The sequence below is a fragment of the Penicillium manginii genome (genome assembly GCF_028828005.1).
Source record: "Penicillium manginii strain IBT 31320 chromosome Unknown utg000002l:1.0-5564898.0:1.0-5567710.0, whole genome shotgun sequence".
NCBI classification, from domain to species: Eukaryota; Fungi; Ascomycota; class Eurotiomycetes; order Eurotiales; family Aspergillaceae; genus Penicillium; species Penicillium manginii.
The window spans coordinates 4,760,445-4,773,626 of NW_026643103.1; the positions used below are offsets into that span (position 1 = coordinate 4,760,445).

At 50.6% G+C, this 13,182-nt stretch overlaps 6 protein-coding genes across 6 annotated transcripts; 2 read left to right on the forward strand and 4 right to left on the reverse strand.

The window, feature by feature from the left end:
- Positions 1 to 64: 64 nt before the first annotated feature.
- Positions 65 to 1,220, reverse strand: N7533_003075 (EBP2 family rRNA-processing protein; the record flags this gene model as incomplete). Its single annotated transcript, XM_057099725.1, has 2 exons — positions 65 to 345; positions 434 to 1,220. The coding sequence occupies 2 exons, from the start codon at positions 1,218 to 1,220 to the stop codon at positions 65 to 67; spliced, it is 1,068 nt and encodes a 355-aa protein (XP_056964861.1).
- Positions 1,221 to 1,472: 252 nt separating this feature from the next.
- On the forward strand, positions 1,473 to 1,862 carry N7533_003076 (heat shock factor-binding 1 family protein; the record flags this gene model as incomplete). Its single annotated transcript, XM_057099726.1, has 2 exons — positions 1,473 to 1,683; positions 1,774 to 1,862. The coding sequence occupies 2 exons, from the start codon at positions 1,473 to 1,475 to the stop codon at positions 1,860 to 1,862; spliced, it is 300 nt and encodes a 99-aa protein (XP_056964862.1).
- A 459-nt stretch (positions 1,863 to 2,321) lies between these two features.
- Positions 2,322 to 3,510, reverse strand: N7533_003077 (protein disulfide isomerase family protein; the record flags this gene model as incomplete). The annotated part of the gene is made up of 2 exons (XM_057099727.1): positions 2,322 to 2,905; positions 2,988 to 3,510. 2 exons carry the CDS (start codon positions 3,508 to 3,510, stop codon positions 2,322 to 2,324), a joined length of 1,107 nt encoding a protein of 368 aa, XP_056964863.1.
- A 663-nt stretch (positions 3,511 to 4,173) lies between these two features.
- N7533_003078 (MKT1 family protein) lies at positions 4,174 to 6,816 on the reverse strand (the record flags this gene model as incomplete). Its single annotated transcript, XM_057099728.1, has 6 exons — positions 4,174 to 4,456; positions 4,514 to 4,745; positions 4,810 to 5,056; positions 5,112 to 6,041; positions 6,122 to 6,734; positions 6,782 to 6,816. Coding segments are annotated over 6 exons (2,340 nt in total), but the record flags the coding sequence as incomplete, so codon positions are not given.
- A 1,892-nt stretch (positions 6,817 to 8,708) lies between these two features.
- On the forward strand, positions 8,709 to 10,146 carry N7533_003079 (uncharacterized protein; the record flags this gene model as incomplete). Its single annotated transcript, XM_057099729.1, has 6 exons — positions 8,709 to 8,885; positions 8,944 to 9,003; positions 9,071 to 9,124; positions 9,198 to 9,214; positions 9,279 to 9,429; positions 9,532 to 10,146. 6 exons carry the CDS (start codon positions 8,709 to 8,711, stop codon positions 10,144 to 10,146), a joined length of 1,074 nt encoding a protein of 357 aa, XP_056964865.1.
- A 791-nt stretch (positions 10,147 to 10,937) lies between these two features.
- samB (MYND-type zinc finger protein MUB1) lies at positions 10,938 to 12,788 on the reverse strand (the record flags this gene model as incomplete). The annotated part of the gene is made up of 1 exon (XM_057099730.1): positions 10,938 to 12,788. One exon carries the CDS (start codon positions 12,786 to 12,788, stop codon positions 10,938 to 10,940), a length of 1,851 nt encoding a protein of 616 aa, XP_056964866.1.
- Between the last annotated feature and the right edge of the window lie 394 nt (positions 12,789 to 13,182).

Consider the following 13,182-nt stretch of genomic DNA (forward strand, 5'->3'; position numbering starts at 1 on the left):
CTGCGCTCTTCTCGTTTGTTTCCCCACTCCTCCCTCTACTCTTTCAGATGACAAGGATCTTCCCTTAGCGCTTGCCAGCCATGCGCTTGCTCTTACCGGGACGCTTCGCACCAGCCTTCATCTTCTTGTGAGAAAAGTTGGACAGGTCACCGCTGGAGGCAGCATCGCCGCTCTTCATGTGTCGCTTCTTGCCACCGAATCCGAACTTCTGGTCCTTCTTGGCACGGCGGTTGGGGCCACCGTCAGTGCGGCCGCGCTTGCGGTCTGGCTGACCGGCCTCCTCGATGGCGACGTCGAAGAGATCATTGGAGTCATCAGTGGGGGCAGAAGAATCGGCCTTGCGCTCTGTGAAGTAGAAGAGAAAAGATTAGCCCGAGAACTTTTGCCGAAGAAATATATCATCGACCCAGATGAGGTTTTGGTTGTAACTTACTCTTCTTCAAAGTGTTGATCTTCTCCATGGTATCACGCTTCTCCTTGGCTCTCTGTTGCAGCTTGGCGACCTGCACCTGCTTGCCGAACTTCTTCAAGTCACGCTGGCGGCGTGCCTCGGCAGCAGCCTTCTTGCCAGCAGCCTCGTCATATAGCTTCTTCTTGATCTTGTCCATGTGTTCATCGTTCTTGACCATCTCAGCAAAGTAGTCACCGGGGCGGGTAAACGAGATACCCTCCTTCTTCAGCAGACCACGGGCCTGGATAGCACCAGCCTGGCATACCTTGTAGAAAGCCAGCTCGCGGTTGAGGTCGTCGTTGGGGTCCTCGACTTCGATCGGCTCTTGCGACACTAAGGAGTTGTGCTCGGAGAATGGGGTCTGGGTAGTGATGAAGGAAATGCGCTTGATGGAAGCATTGATGGCGGCGGCGTTGTTGATCGTCAGGCGCTGGTGAGTGACAACGTCCTCGCGCTCGTCCTCTTCCAGGTCTGAAAGTGGAATATCTTCTTCTTCCTCTTCCACGTCCTCGTCCTCATTTTCGGCAGAGTCGTCGCCGGCCTCTTCGGCCTCGTCTTCCTCGGAAACTTCCTCATCCTTCTCGGCACCGGAGCTCATTTCGACATCTTCGTCCACAGGCGCAGCCTTCTTGCTCTTCTTAGTAGCAGGCTCGGCCTTCACACCTTTTCGCTTCTCAGCAGCCTTGACCTGCTTCTTCTGCTTTTCGGCATCATAGTCGCGACCCTTGTGAGCGTCAAGCGCTTGCATAAGCTTGCTTCGTTTGACCATGATGTCTAGTCGTGGAGGAATTGAAGTTGACAATTGGGGGTGTGAAGAGCGGCCGGGCTCGACTTCTACGGGATTTTTTTGAACTCGGACCAGTCCCAATCCGGTTAGATCAGCGATAAGGTCACTCGGATCAATATATATTCCGGGCTTATCGACCTTCCACCCCGGCGGGCATTGCGAATGCACACCTTAGGATCCATGGTCTTGCGCCCGTAGACACAAATAACGTCCAAGGGACTCAACTGCTTCACCATGGCTGAGGAAGCTTCTCCCGAAAAGACATCTGCCGAAGAGTCTTTCCTGTCACAACCTGTTTGTCAATACTCAACACTTGGCGATGTCTCCTCCGCTAACCGATATCAGAACTCCGATGCCCAAGGCCAGCTCACTGTGGCTGTCGATGAACTCCTCGATCAATTGCAGAGCAAGTTCGATCATGTATCAAAGGAGGTTTTTGGGAAATGTATGTTTCATCCCGACTAGTCCTTATTGCCTACCAGTGCTAGCGCTCATCCTACATGACCGTGTTCAATTGCTCACTCTTTACTACTAGTGGACGACATGACCCGTCGACTAGACGAGCTGGAGGCCTCTATGGCAGGAGCTGCAAATGAATCGACATCGGCGACACCGACGAAATAGAATGCAATCCAGACAAAAGCATGGGCGTGTGTTGCGAATGAAGAATATGCTACGCGCAGCCAGATGGCGATTTAAAAGGAACTGGCTAGTGCTGGCACTACATTGACACAAACATGGCCGACACCTACTGGTCAGCCTGCGTTATTTACTAGTGTTTATTTTGTTTTTGCGACGATACCCTACCTTCCAATAGGACAAAGCATCTGGAAGATGTGACTTCGAAAGAATTCAATATCAATTTTGTATACATAGTATTTGGGCCTCATATGGAAGTGAGACAAGACCCAATGGGATTCATTCAGTACTTCAATCTTCGTTAAATACAACAGCAGGCTAAGTAAGATTTGCGGCAAAGTTCCAATTGCGCTATTGACCATGAATCACGAGGTCAACACCATTTCGATATGGAGACCTCAGACCCAAGTCAATTAAGACCTATTAAGACGAAACAAAAGTATTTTACAGTTCATCCTTGCCAGCCTGCTCCTTCTCGCCGGCAAAGCCACGGAGGATGTTGCTGCGAGAGACCATATCGTCAACCTTCTCGGGGGCAGAGGCACCCTTGCCCAGGACCTTGGAGAGACGCGCCAGCTCCTTGACAGCGTACTCCTGGTTCTGGCTCAGCTTGTCAGCAACCTTGACGTAGTACTTGGCGTACTTGTCCTGGGCATCCTTGGCAGCCTTCTTGATCTCAGCAGCCAGCTTCTCGAACTTGTGAGTGGGCACGTATTCAGCGACGAGGCTGTCCAGAGCGGCAATGGTACCGGCCTTGGTGTTCAGACCACCACCAACGGCGCGGTTGGTGCCGGTCTTCTGGTTCAGGAACTCAACGAGAGCCTCCTCGGAACGGGCACTGGCGTAGGGCTCGGGCTCGGTGGTTCCCTTGGGGAAGAACTTGATGGTAGGGTATCCAGTCACTCCCTGCTCTTTAGCCAGAGTGCGGGCGTTCTCAGCTTCGGCGTCGACCTTGGCAACCACAACGTTCTCCTCAAGGGCGAAGTCATTGGCGAGAGATTCCCAGATCGGAGCGAGGGTCTTGCAGTCTAAAGAGGGTAAAAGCAAACAGTCAGCCAACGGCACATCGATACAATGATTCGTAGGAACAAAGAAAAGGTTGAAACTCACGGCCACACCACGGCGCAGTAAATGCGACCAGAACGTCCTTCTCGCCGCCAATGGTAGTCTTGAAATTAGCGTCGTTCAGGAATTCGACCTTGCTTGCCTCCTTCTGCGCGCCACGGGGCTTGATGCCGGTCTTGTCGGTAATCCAGGATGACAAGCTCTCCAGATCACGGCCACCCTTGTACTCCTCTGGCTTGTCACTCTTGCCATCGAACCACTTCAATGTGGGGAAACCCTGAACGCCGAAGCGTTTGCCCAGCTCGCGGTGCTCATCGGCATCAACCTTGCCGACGGTAACCTTGTTCTCGGCGTGGGCGAAAACCTGTGCAAGCTCCTCGTAGATAGGAGCAAGAGTCTTGCAGTGACCGCACCAGGGAGCAAAGAATTCCACGAGGGCGGGCTTGCCGGACTGAAGAACGACCTTGTCGAAGTTGCTGGGGATCAGGTCGGTGACGACGGAGGCTGCATTGGAGAAGCTGCTGAGCGCGGCAACGGCGCCCACCAGCACTGAGCTTAGGCGAACCATTTTCTGTGTGATTCTGGTGAAGGGGATGAAGATGAAGGTATGTTGGTCCAATTCCTGGAGGAAACTAGTGGAATTGAGGGTGACAAAGGATGATGACAAAACAACCCCAACCCGAAGAGGCCACTTTGCCTCCGCAGTTCCGCAGATCATCCACACCGACCAACTACATGCTCTGAATACCAGACTACTACATAGTAGTTAGTTACCAACCACCAACTCCAGTAGCTGACTGCCTACTGCTATCTACCAGTACTAGCTGTAGCTCCTGGGATACAAAATACTGCCAGGAACAATATTCTCGGGCTACACAGTCGGGTCTCGAGATCACTAATGTATTACTTACTCGGGTTATTTCATCTTCCTCGCAAATGGGCCTTTTCTTCTTTTTATTGTTGATGACTAGGTTGATAGTAATACAAGCGAGAATTCACCACTAGCACATGTTGAAGATATCCATGCAACCTACTGGAGTCATCAAATCACAAGAGGCTGAGGCGCTTCGGGTGCGGTTCATGTCGATATGGTAGACCCGAAATCCCCTCGTTGATATTTCGATATAACAGCCTTAAAAGAACCAGCTCGGCAAGACATGAGGTCGAAGGCAGAGGCCTTCAGTGGTGAGATGAGGACACCGAAGTAGCTATTGTTCTCAGCATCTTCCCTTCATCGGCGCTCTGACAACCACGCGTTTGCATCATTCCACAGCTTCACATCCTTGACCTCTTTACCGGCATTCTGGGTTCCCTTGTAGACCGCGTCCCAGAGTTTGAAAGCAAGATCCAGGTTCCCGGTGAAGCTTTCGCTGTGCTGGAACCATTCCTTGCCCTTCGACTTCACTTCCGCCCGCGCCTCAGGTGAGGTGGGGTTGGTCTGTAGAGGCAGGTCATCCAGGTAAGTGCGAACAGCGATACCGAGACCACAGTCATTATCGTCAAGGAAAGGCAGCCTGGAGATAAAAGTGTTAGAAAAAATGCCATGGGTGGTGCCGTCATGGGGCACATACTTAATTGCCATTTCAGTCCAGTCATTACGATCACGATCGGCGTCGCCGCTAAGGAACAAGCTAGCGAGTACCACTTCAATCAAATTTCTCAGCGCAGACCGCACCTCCGAAATCAGCGAACGGTAGCAGAGAAGTTGTCGGCTCAAAGGACCGGAGTAGCCGATCGGCTTATGCTGTAATTTCGCAATACATGCTACCCGTGAAACCAGCATGTTGAAAGACTTGTCTTCCTCTAAAAATCACAGGCCAGTTAGCTCCAATCATTCTCAAGCACGGCAGCATCGGATCAAACTTACCAGACCCTCTCATCGGGCCTCCAGACACGTGGGAGAACCATTGTTGAGTGTTGAGGAGATCCATGCGAATCATCTCAATAGCAATAAAAATGGCATCCTCGAGGTTGTCCACTGGGTCCACATTTGACAGCGCTTGTTCAAGGCATTTGCCCCACACGGTGAGCTTGTGCTTATCATCGACATAGCCACGCAATTGCAGGAATCGCCAGATCACATTGGCTAAGATATCTTCTTGCGCAGACAGGGCCTAGATTCGTAATTAGCAATGCACGTGTACAATAAAGGCATATCAGAGAGCATACGGGAGTTTCTTTAGTAGCAAACGACTTGGATGTGAAATCCGAGATGCTAGCACTTTGAATGGCATACTTCAAAGAACCGCGAGGCAATTGTAGCTTGTTGACACTCTCGGGCAGCTGGGTATTGGAAATCTTCCAGGCCTGGATAGTCTCCTTAACCGACGGGATATTTTTGAGAGTGATATTTCGGTCTGATTTCTCATCGAACCAGGGGCGGATCTGGATTACTTTGGTCTGGTAAAATCGGTGGAGGGAATTGGCAAGCAGGCAGATTGACTGTGATCGGATCGGTGTAAGAGTGTCACCCACAAGCTGACGATAGACTTCGGAATCTTCGGTGCCCAAAGGCAATGAAATGCGCACTTCGCCTGATGTCAGGAAGTTGGGAACATCCGGGCCCAACATACCCTTGGAGAGGTAGAAGTATAGTTCCTCGGGGAGTCGTTGTCCGATGAGCTCGTGCATATCCGAAGAAGTCGTTTCTTGGTCCATAGGGCCAACACGGCCATCGACATCCATGTAAACATGATGTTTCACAATCATATATGCTCGCTTATACCGGTCTGTGTATTGAAGTTCCTGCATACGGCGATCTTCCTCGTATTGGGCGCAAAGCGTCAGAGCACTTCGTCCAGTCGCGTTAAACATAGGCAAAGCATCACGGACAGACGGGATTTTGCCGGGAAATGCGGGGCTTTCGAAGAGAGGACAAGCTCGCAGGAATGGAGAGCCCAGTAGCAGACAGAAATCGAGGAATTGTTCGTTAGTCAGGCGCCCGAGTTCCTCCTGGGCATTCTGCTTGGTGATCCAAGTAAATTGAGCGGGTTCCGTCTCGATGCGAACCACGAGCTTTTCAAGGTCAAACAAAAGGGCTTCGGATGGTCCGTACACGGCATCGACGATGGGGTTGGCACCACTAGCAAGGTAAGAGAGCTATAGTAGTTCAGCTGGTTAGTGGAATGGATCTCTCTCGGGTCGAGAAACCACAAATCTCGTGCGTGTGTCTGGCCTACCTGGGCAGCAGCACTGTAGGGAGCCACCATAAAAGAGACGCCATTCTGTTTCAAAATTCGCTGCAGGAACCTGTAAAGGGTTTCCGGTGGAGGGGTCCCTGGTTCGCGGTAGTCATAGTCAGTCACGTTGCCTAGTATCATCGCCTGCTGGGACCAAGGGGAGCAGGGGGTCATCGCCGGCGGAGGATTCGTCCATAGGCTGGCTCGTCCAATTAAAGGGGTGGTGATCATACCGGCATTGCTGAAGGCGTCAACGACCCGATCGGCCTGCTGCTGGTCGTAAAGCTCCCAAGCTTGATCGTAGGAGCGGGATGCGGGCTGAGTAGCTGCAAGGTGATCCTTCTTTCCAAATTCTAGGCCATTGAATACGAAAACACATCCGACGCCGAGATTCTTGAAAGTTTGGAGCTCCTTCTCGATGTTGCTTCTCAAGGCGAACGGGAAACCACCCAGTGCGCCCAACAAGGCCTCACGGGTTGAAACGTTGATCAGATGCTGCTCAATAAAATGCGACGCATCGATACCGACGACAGCACCTTTGAGGGCCGAAAGGGGGAGGGACTGGGTGCGACCGATGGCCCATTCATCGAAGGAACGAACTAGGACGAAATGACTGGTTAGGGATCCGCTTAAGGGCGAGGAGGGTAGGAAGGAACATACTTGGCATGGTTGCGGAGCTGAGAGGCGAGAAGCACAGCTAGCTACCGAGCATTGAGGCCCAGATAGAGAGCTGGGAAGAGGGTGATGGTCAATAATGCCCAGGTGAGAGGTGGGGGGGGGGGAGGGGAGGAGGATCGCGGGAGCTGAGGATCGCGATGTTGCGAAACGTCGAGGGGGAAAGCGGAGTTGGCGTCTGGCCCAATGTTTTCTTATTTTACTTGTTTTTTTAGGTCACCCCTTCCCTCACAAAATGTTCAACGTAGATTATTCAAGTTAGCTTGAAGTATGGGACCTCTTTTATTTTCACATTATTTTTTATTTGTGTTCTGCTGAGGGTACACGGTGAGACTGCTAAAGAAACAACATATTTCACTAAATCAACTCCTTGTATACCTACTACTACCTACCTACCTAGGTAGTAGTAGTAGGTATACAAGCAGTGGTTGGTGTATAACCAAGAGGGCTTATAACAGAATTCTAGTATCCTTTTCGTCATTATTTATTAATATATATATGTACCTAAGTAACAGGGCTTAGTATCCCCCTAGTAGCACCTGCCAGTACTACCTAGGTAGGTACTATTAGTATAATTTGTCCAGGTTCGAGCTGTTAAGCAAATCGAGACGAGTAGGCGCTTTTCGCATATAAATTTCAACCTTGAACTTGAGGCTACTACTAAATTCTGGCATCAAAAGCCATAGAGGTAGGTGATAAAACACTAGAACTTTATTTTCTTTAGTTTAGCATGAGGTTTTTTACTAGTAGCAGTAGCAGCCTGAGGTATAGGCTGATAATAGTATATGCCTAGTACTAGGTAGTATGAACGATGTTTTGTCAAGTCGTTTCCAAGGTACGATATAGTACAGTACCCTAGACAATCTCTTTATTTTAATAGAATATTCTGAGCTAGATAATCTACGTAATTATTTATTAGATAGGCCTGTACTCCCAGATAGGAAGGAAAGCCAAGCATTGGATATCTCATATCAGACACTAGAAGGCCTGCAGATAATGCATGAGAATGGGTTTATGCATCGCGATCTTAAACATAATGTACTACTAGTAGAATGGCTACTCTTTCATAGTTGATTTTCAAGAGATACCTAGGTATTAATTCATATCCAGGAAGACGTAAGTAATCACTCAAGAACTTGAACTTTGTAATGGTTTTCTGGGATGGATTCAATGCTGATGTGTCAATAGGAAAACAATCTACAACCCAGTATGCTCTGTTCTGGAGCAGGTTCAAGTTGATGATGATTTTCAATGACGGGCTCAAGAGACGGTCTGGTGCTAGAGATGACTGCCCAGGTGCATATGGTATCATGATGTACCTAGGTAGGCTCTGAGGTCAGAGATAGCGTACTTCGCCTTAATAACTTTTGTCAGATATAGAACTTGAACATATGAGCTAAATAAGACTACTGTTCTCCCCTCATACCGGGCATCGTCAGTGACTAGTAGTATCACTAACTATATCAAAGGTACTACTATTCTGACAGTTAGAGTCAACTGTTGTAAAGTCGCGTGCTCCACTTTAAGTTGTGAATTCTGCAGAACCCAGCCAGGCCTAGGTATGCCTAGGCATGTCTCGGCACTTCCACCGACTAGTATTACTGTAGTAGTACTAGTATAATATGTTCAAGATCTACCTTATAAGGTTCGGATGCTCGGAGCAGAACATCTCCCGATCATTTGCCCACTTTCAAACCAAGATAACCGCGGGGTTCTGTACATCGGATGTCGCCTGTGAAAACCGTGGGACCCACGCTTCGGCTCTTAGATATGCCAGATCCGCGATAGGTCGGCCGAGATCGCTTCTCACCCATATCGTCCTAGCGCAGCTTAGCACCAAGAGCTATATGATAGTCCGATAGTCCCACTTCTATTAATCAAACCCCTCGGCAATTTTTCTAATCCCTTCACTATGGCCGACTCTGACGTTGCGGCTCCGATTGAACTCCCTGTCATTGACATCTCCGATCCCCATGACCCCGCCGTGGGGAAGGCGATGCTCGATGCCGCCGCCAAGTATGGATTTCTCTACGTGAATAGCAAGGGCTCCGACTTTACCCCAAAGGACGTGGATCATGCATTTGGTCTGGTGAGAATGAATAATCCACTCTATGATCTCTATATGCTTGACGCTGACCTCTATCTAGTCAAAGAAGTTCTTTGCATCCCCTGCCGCGGAGAAGGAGACATGCCGCATCACGCCCAATGTAAGTACTGAAACTGTTCGAGATCAGCTGTTACCCAGGTGAACACCGAATTGACTGGATAAACTAGAACCGTGGCTGGTCAGGCATGCACACAGAGACTCTCGACCCCGAGCACCAGCGCGTACGTTTACATCCACGTCTTCTTACCCTGCTATACTATATCCAACGTATTAACCACATATCATAATCTATAGACTGGTGATTTCAAGGAGTACGACCTCACTTAATACCTATACTACCCACCCAGATACAACTAACAAGAATTTCCAAAATAGAGCCATGAATTTCGGTGACTTCCAAGCCGGCAAAGCGCAGCAACCTATGCCACCAGTTCTGGCACCACACGAGTCTGAAATCAATGACTTTGCCGTCCTCTGCAACAAGACCTGCAATCGCGTTCTCAATCTCCTCGCCCTAGGCCTCGAGGTTCGTTAATCCCATCATAATCCCCCCCGCTCACAGAACGAAGTACAAATATGGGCTTAGGCTTGAGCTCGAGTTGAGTGTATCAGACTAACAAAACCCCAGATGCCAGAGGATTTCTTCACAACCCGCCACGACCCAAGCGGCGGACCAACAGGAAGTATCCTACGCTACCTATACTACCCCTCAATCTTCTCCCCCGCAACAGCAACCTACAAGCACGACAAGGACGTCCGCGCCGGTGCCCACTCCGACTACGGCAGCATCACGCTCCTCTTCCAAAAGCCCGGCCAGCCGGGGTTGGAAATTCTCACGCCGGAGGGGAGCTGGGCGCCTGTGCCTATTGTGCCCGGTAATGATGCTTCTGCATTCCCTTTCCCGCCTATCCTGGTGAATATCGGAGATCTGCTTAGTTACTGGACGGATGGGTTGCTCAAGTCTACCGTGCACCGGGTTGTGTTCCCTTTGGCGGAGCAGCGGAGTCCGAACCCGCAGGATCGGTATACACTTGTTTATTTCTGTCATCCGGTTGATGCGACGGAGCTGGTTCCTGTGCCTAGCGAGGTTGTTAAGGGGCATCGGGCTAAGGCTGGTGGTGTGAGTGTTGTGGGCTTTGGTGGTGGTGCGGGGACTTTGGAGCCTGGGAAGAGGCCTTTGACTGCGGCGGAGCATTTGGAGTCGAGGCTGGCTGCTACGTATGGATTCACAAAGGAGGAATAGAGGTAGATTGTTTGTGCAAATAGCGGAATCCAGGGTGCAATTTACTAGTGGATAACTACTGGGGTTACGAGGTCGTGAGCAGAAATTGTAAATGCAGATGCAGATGATTCATTCATTGAGAGAAATGACGATCCAATGAGTGTAGAAGAACGCCGGTGCCGAGATGGCAAAGTGCAAAGACACAAAGACGAATCCTCCAAGCATAGGTAACATGATAGATGGGAGTGCAGCAGGTAAGAGAAGAACGAAGGAGAAACAATGTTTCAAGAGACCGTGCAGTGGTCGGACGTGTCGATGATGTTGTCCATCTACGGACATAGGAAACTCGTGATAACACAATTAAAGTATGTGAGACAAGCTGACGGGGGTAAAAAAAAAAAAGACAGAATAATCGGTGGAACGTGGCCCAATATGATGGAATATTGGGATGAAAAAAAGATATACAACTCATGACGGCTAGTGGGATATGTGAAAAAGAGAAAAGGCCCCAGGATGAAGGACCAGGCATCAGTAAAAGATAACCATGAGACAGGGAGCTGTGCGGGTAAAAATCAAAAATATTGGGAATAAAATAGAAGTCAAGACGACATGTAAAAGGTATCTTCGGGGGTTGGATGAAACGCCGCCAAATTTGCAATGCCATGTGTGCGAGTGTGAGTGCGAGTGCGAGTGAGGGACATAAGACCTTAAATAAGTGTCGGAAGCGGGGAGATGCGTGAGGGATATGACGCTATGCGAGCCAGTATGCATTGAAATCAGAAAAGGAACTCCTTCGAGGTCGTTGGGTCGTATCAAGGGGACGTGTGGCACCAGTGACGGTGATACACCCATGCTGCCTTTTGGCAGTCTTTGCTGCAGTACTTGGTGCGGCGGCAGCGGCGGCATTTGGCGAACTGGCGCTGGAATTCCTCCCACTTGCCACACTTGTAGTAAGCACACTGGCGGATGCCACCACGCGACTCGTCCTTACGACAGAGGTTTCTCATCACCACGCAAGCCCAGTACTGCATGTCCTTGGAGTGGTGTCGAACAGTGAACTTCTCAACCAGTGGGAAGATGTTGACATCATCGGGTAGCAGATACTCATCCTCGTCCTCCGACATCTCGACCGGTGTGGAAGGATCGGCGTTCTCATCTAGCAGATGCAATTCCCGATCGATCTTGAGCTTTGGCACGAGATGGGAGCGTTGAAAGTAGGAGCGAAGGTTGCAATACTTGGATACATAAGCCAAGAGCTGCAATGACATCAACACGTCCTCATCCCGAGGCATGGTCGTTAAGACTCCCTGGGTGGCGGGTGTACTGCGATCACGGAGATACATAGCATAGGGACTGGGTGCGAGGGTAGGAGAGTTTGGGTTGTTAGTGGCCTGGGCGGGGGAAAGGCCGAGACCACCGGTGTTTTGAGTGTTTCCATTGTTGTTGATGATGCTGCCATCAACGGTGGAGCGATGCGCGATGTTGAACGTTTCAGCCTCTTGCCCTTCCGCCGTGGGGTCAGTCACGGTCAGGTCATGTGCGGCAGAGACATCATCGATCATTGTTGTGGCTTGCTCATCAACACTATCAATCTCCATCCGATTGGGAAGACCGACGATAGGCTCAGCGTTCTGTCCCAGGACATTGTCATCGCCCATCGTCGAATCCTCTCCATTGGCATCATCCGATTCACCCGACTGAGAAAGTTGTTGGCGGATGGCAGGGCGTGGGATGATAGGGGCGGCTTGGGGGACACTGCGGGATTGAGACTGAATTGGACCGCTCGGGGTTGTTGGAGAGTCGGGTTGAGATATAATTCCAGTTTGTAGTCCTGGAGGCATGCTAGGAAGACGCTCCGCATCGCGCACTGGCCTAAGACCGAATGCCTCGGGTGTGTCGATCGAAGGAACGGCGGTGGCAAGGGGCTGCATGGCTCGTAGGCGATTGTTTGTCCGTGAAAATCGAGCATCGTGGACCCGGTGATTGTGAGCGTCTGGTCGGAGTGTACTTTGTTCTGGGGGTGAGGTCATAGGTGCGCGGGGAGGAGAGGTGACATCCATTGCATCCGAGTCGGTCGGTTGATTCTCTTGATAATAGGGTTGGGGGATTTCGATGCTAGGAGGAGGCGCTTGGCGGCGAGAAGATGGGCGGGGTTCGGGGTTGGGAGTTTCATCCAGAGTGGCGGATCGTCCAGCGACCTCGCGAGTAGAGGCACTGGGCTTGCCAGAGTGTCGACTCGATGAGTGCTTGTGAGGTTCAGGATCGGCACGGGACCGGACCTTGTCCACCACCTTAATGTAGTTATCCAGGATGGTAGCGATGACGGGGACCATATCGGCTTCAACGACTCTGGTACGCACGCTCTCCGAGCCCCGTACTCCAATGTTGACAACGCACTGGAAAGCGAGGCTCCATTTCCACATCTCCATCAAATCCTTACTCCTGCCCTCCTTCAGGATGCACACCAGCCTTTCAATGCCGCCATCGACGGTGAGGATATCTCGAATCCGAGCCGATGAAGTTGTGAGGTAAGCGAGATGATTAAGGGAGTTGATTAACGGGAGAGTGGATGTGCAATCAAGGGCTCTTCGATCGTATAGGGTGGTTGTGATGTTGACCGAGGCCTTGTTCACATTGGGGATGCTAAAGTTGACTTCCCGCATGATGAATCGGCGATAGCGATCGGGGCGATCGTAGGCACTAAAAAAGATAGGATTGTAAAGGATGGAATATCATCCAGAAGTCGAAGAGAAAGATGAAAAGCCAGATGGCGAGGACCTTGACGATTTGACCAATGGTGGAATTTCTGTGACCCCTAAGATGGCGGGGATAGCGCCCACAGAGACGAGATGAATGGCAAGTCGCGAAAGTCCAAGTGTTTAATTCAGAGGCATCAGGAAGACCAAAGAGTCCCTGTTGATGATGTTTGATGGTAAACTAGGGCGTGAGGGGAGGGGGGGGTTGGTAATGCCTCCACGAGGTGAAAGGGAGGACAAGCGAAGCGCCGGGGAGTGGGTGATGGCGATGACTGTCAAGTGGGTGACAGGGGGAGGAAGA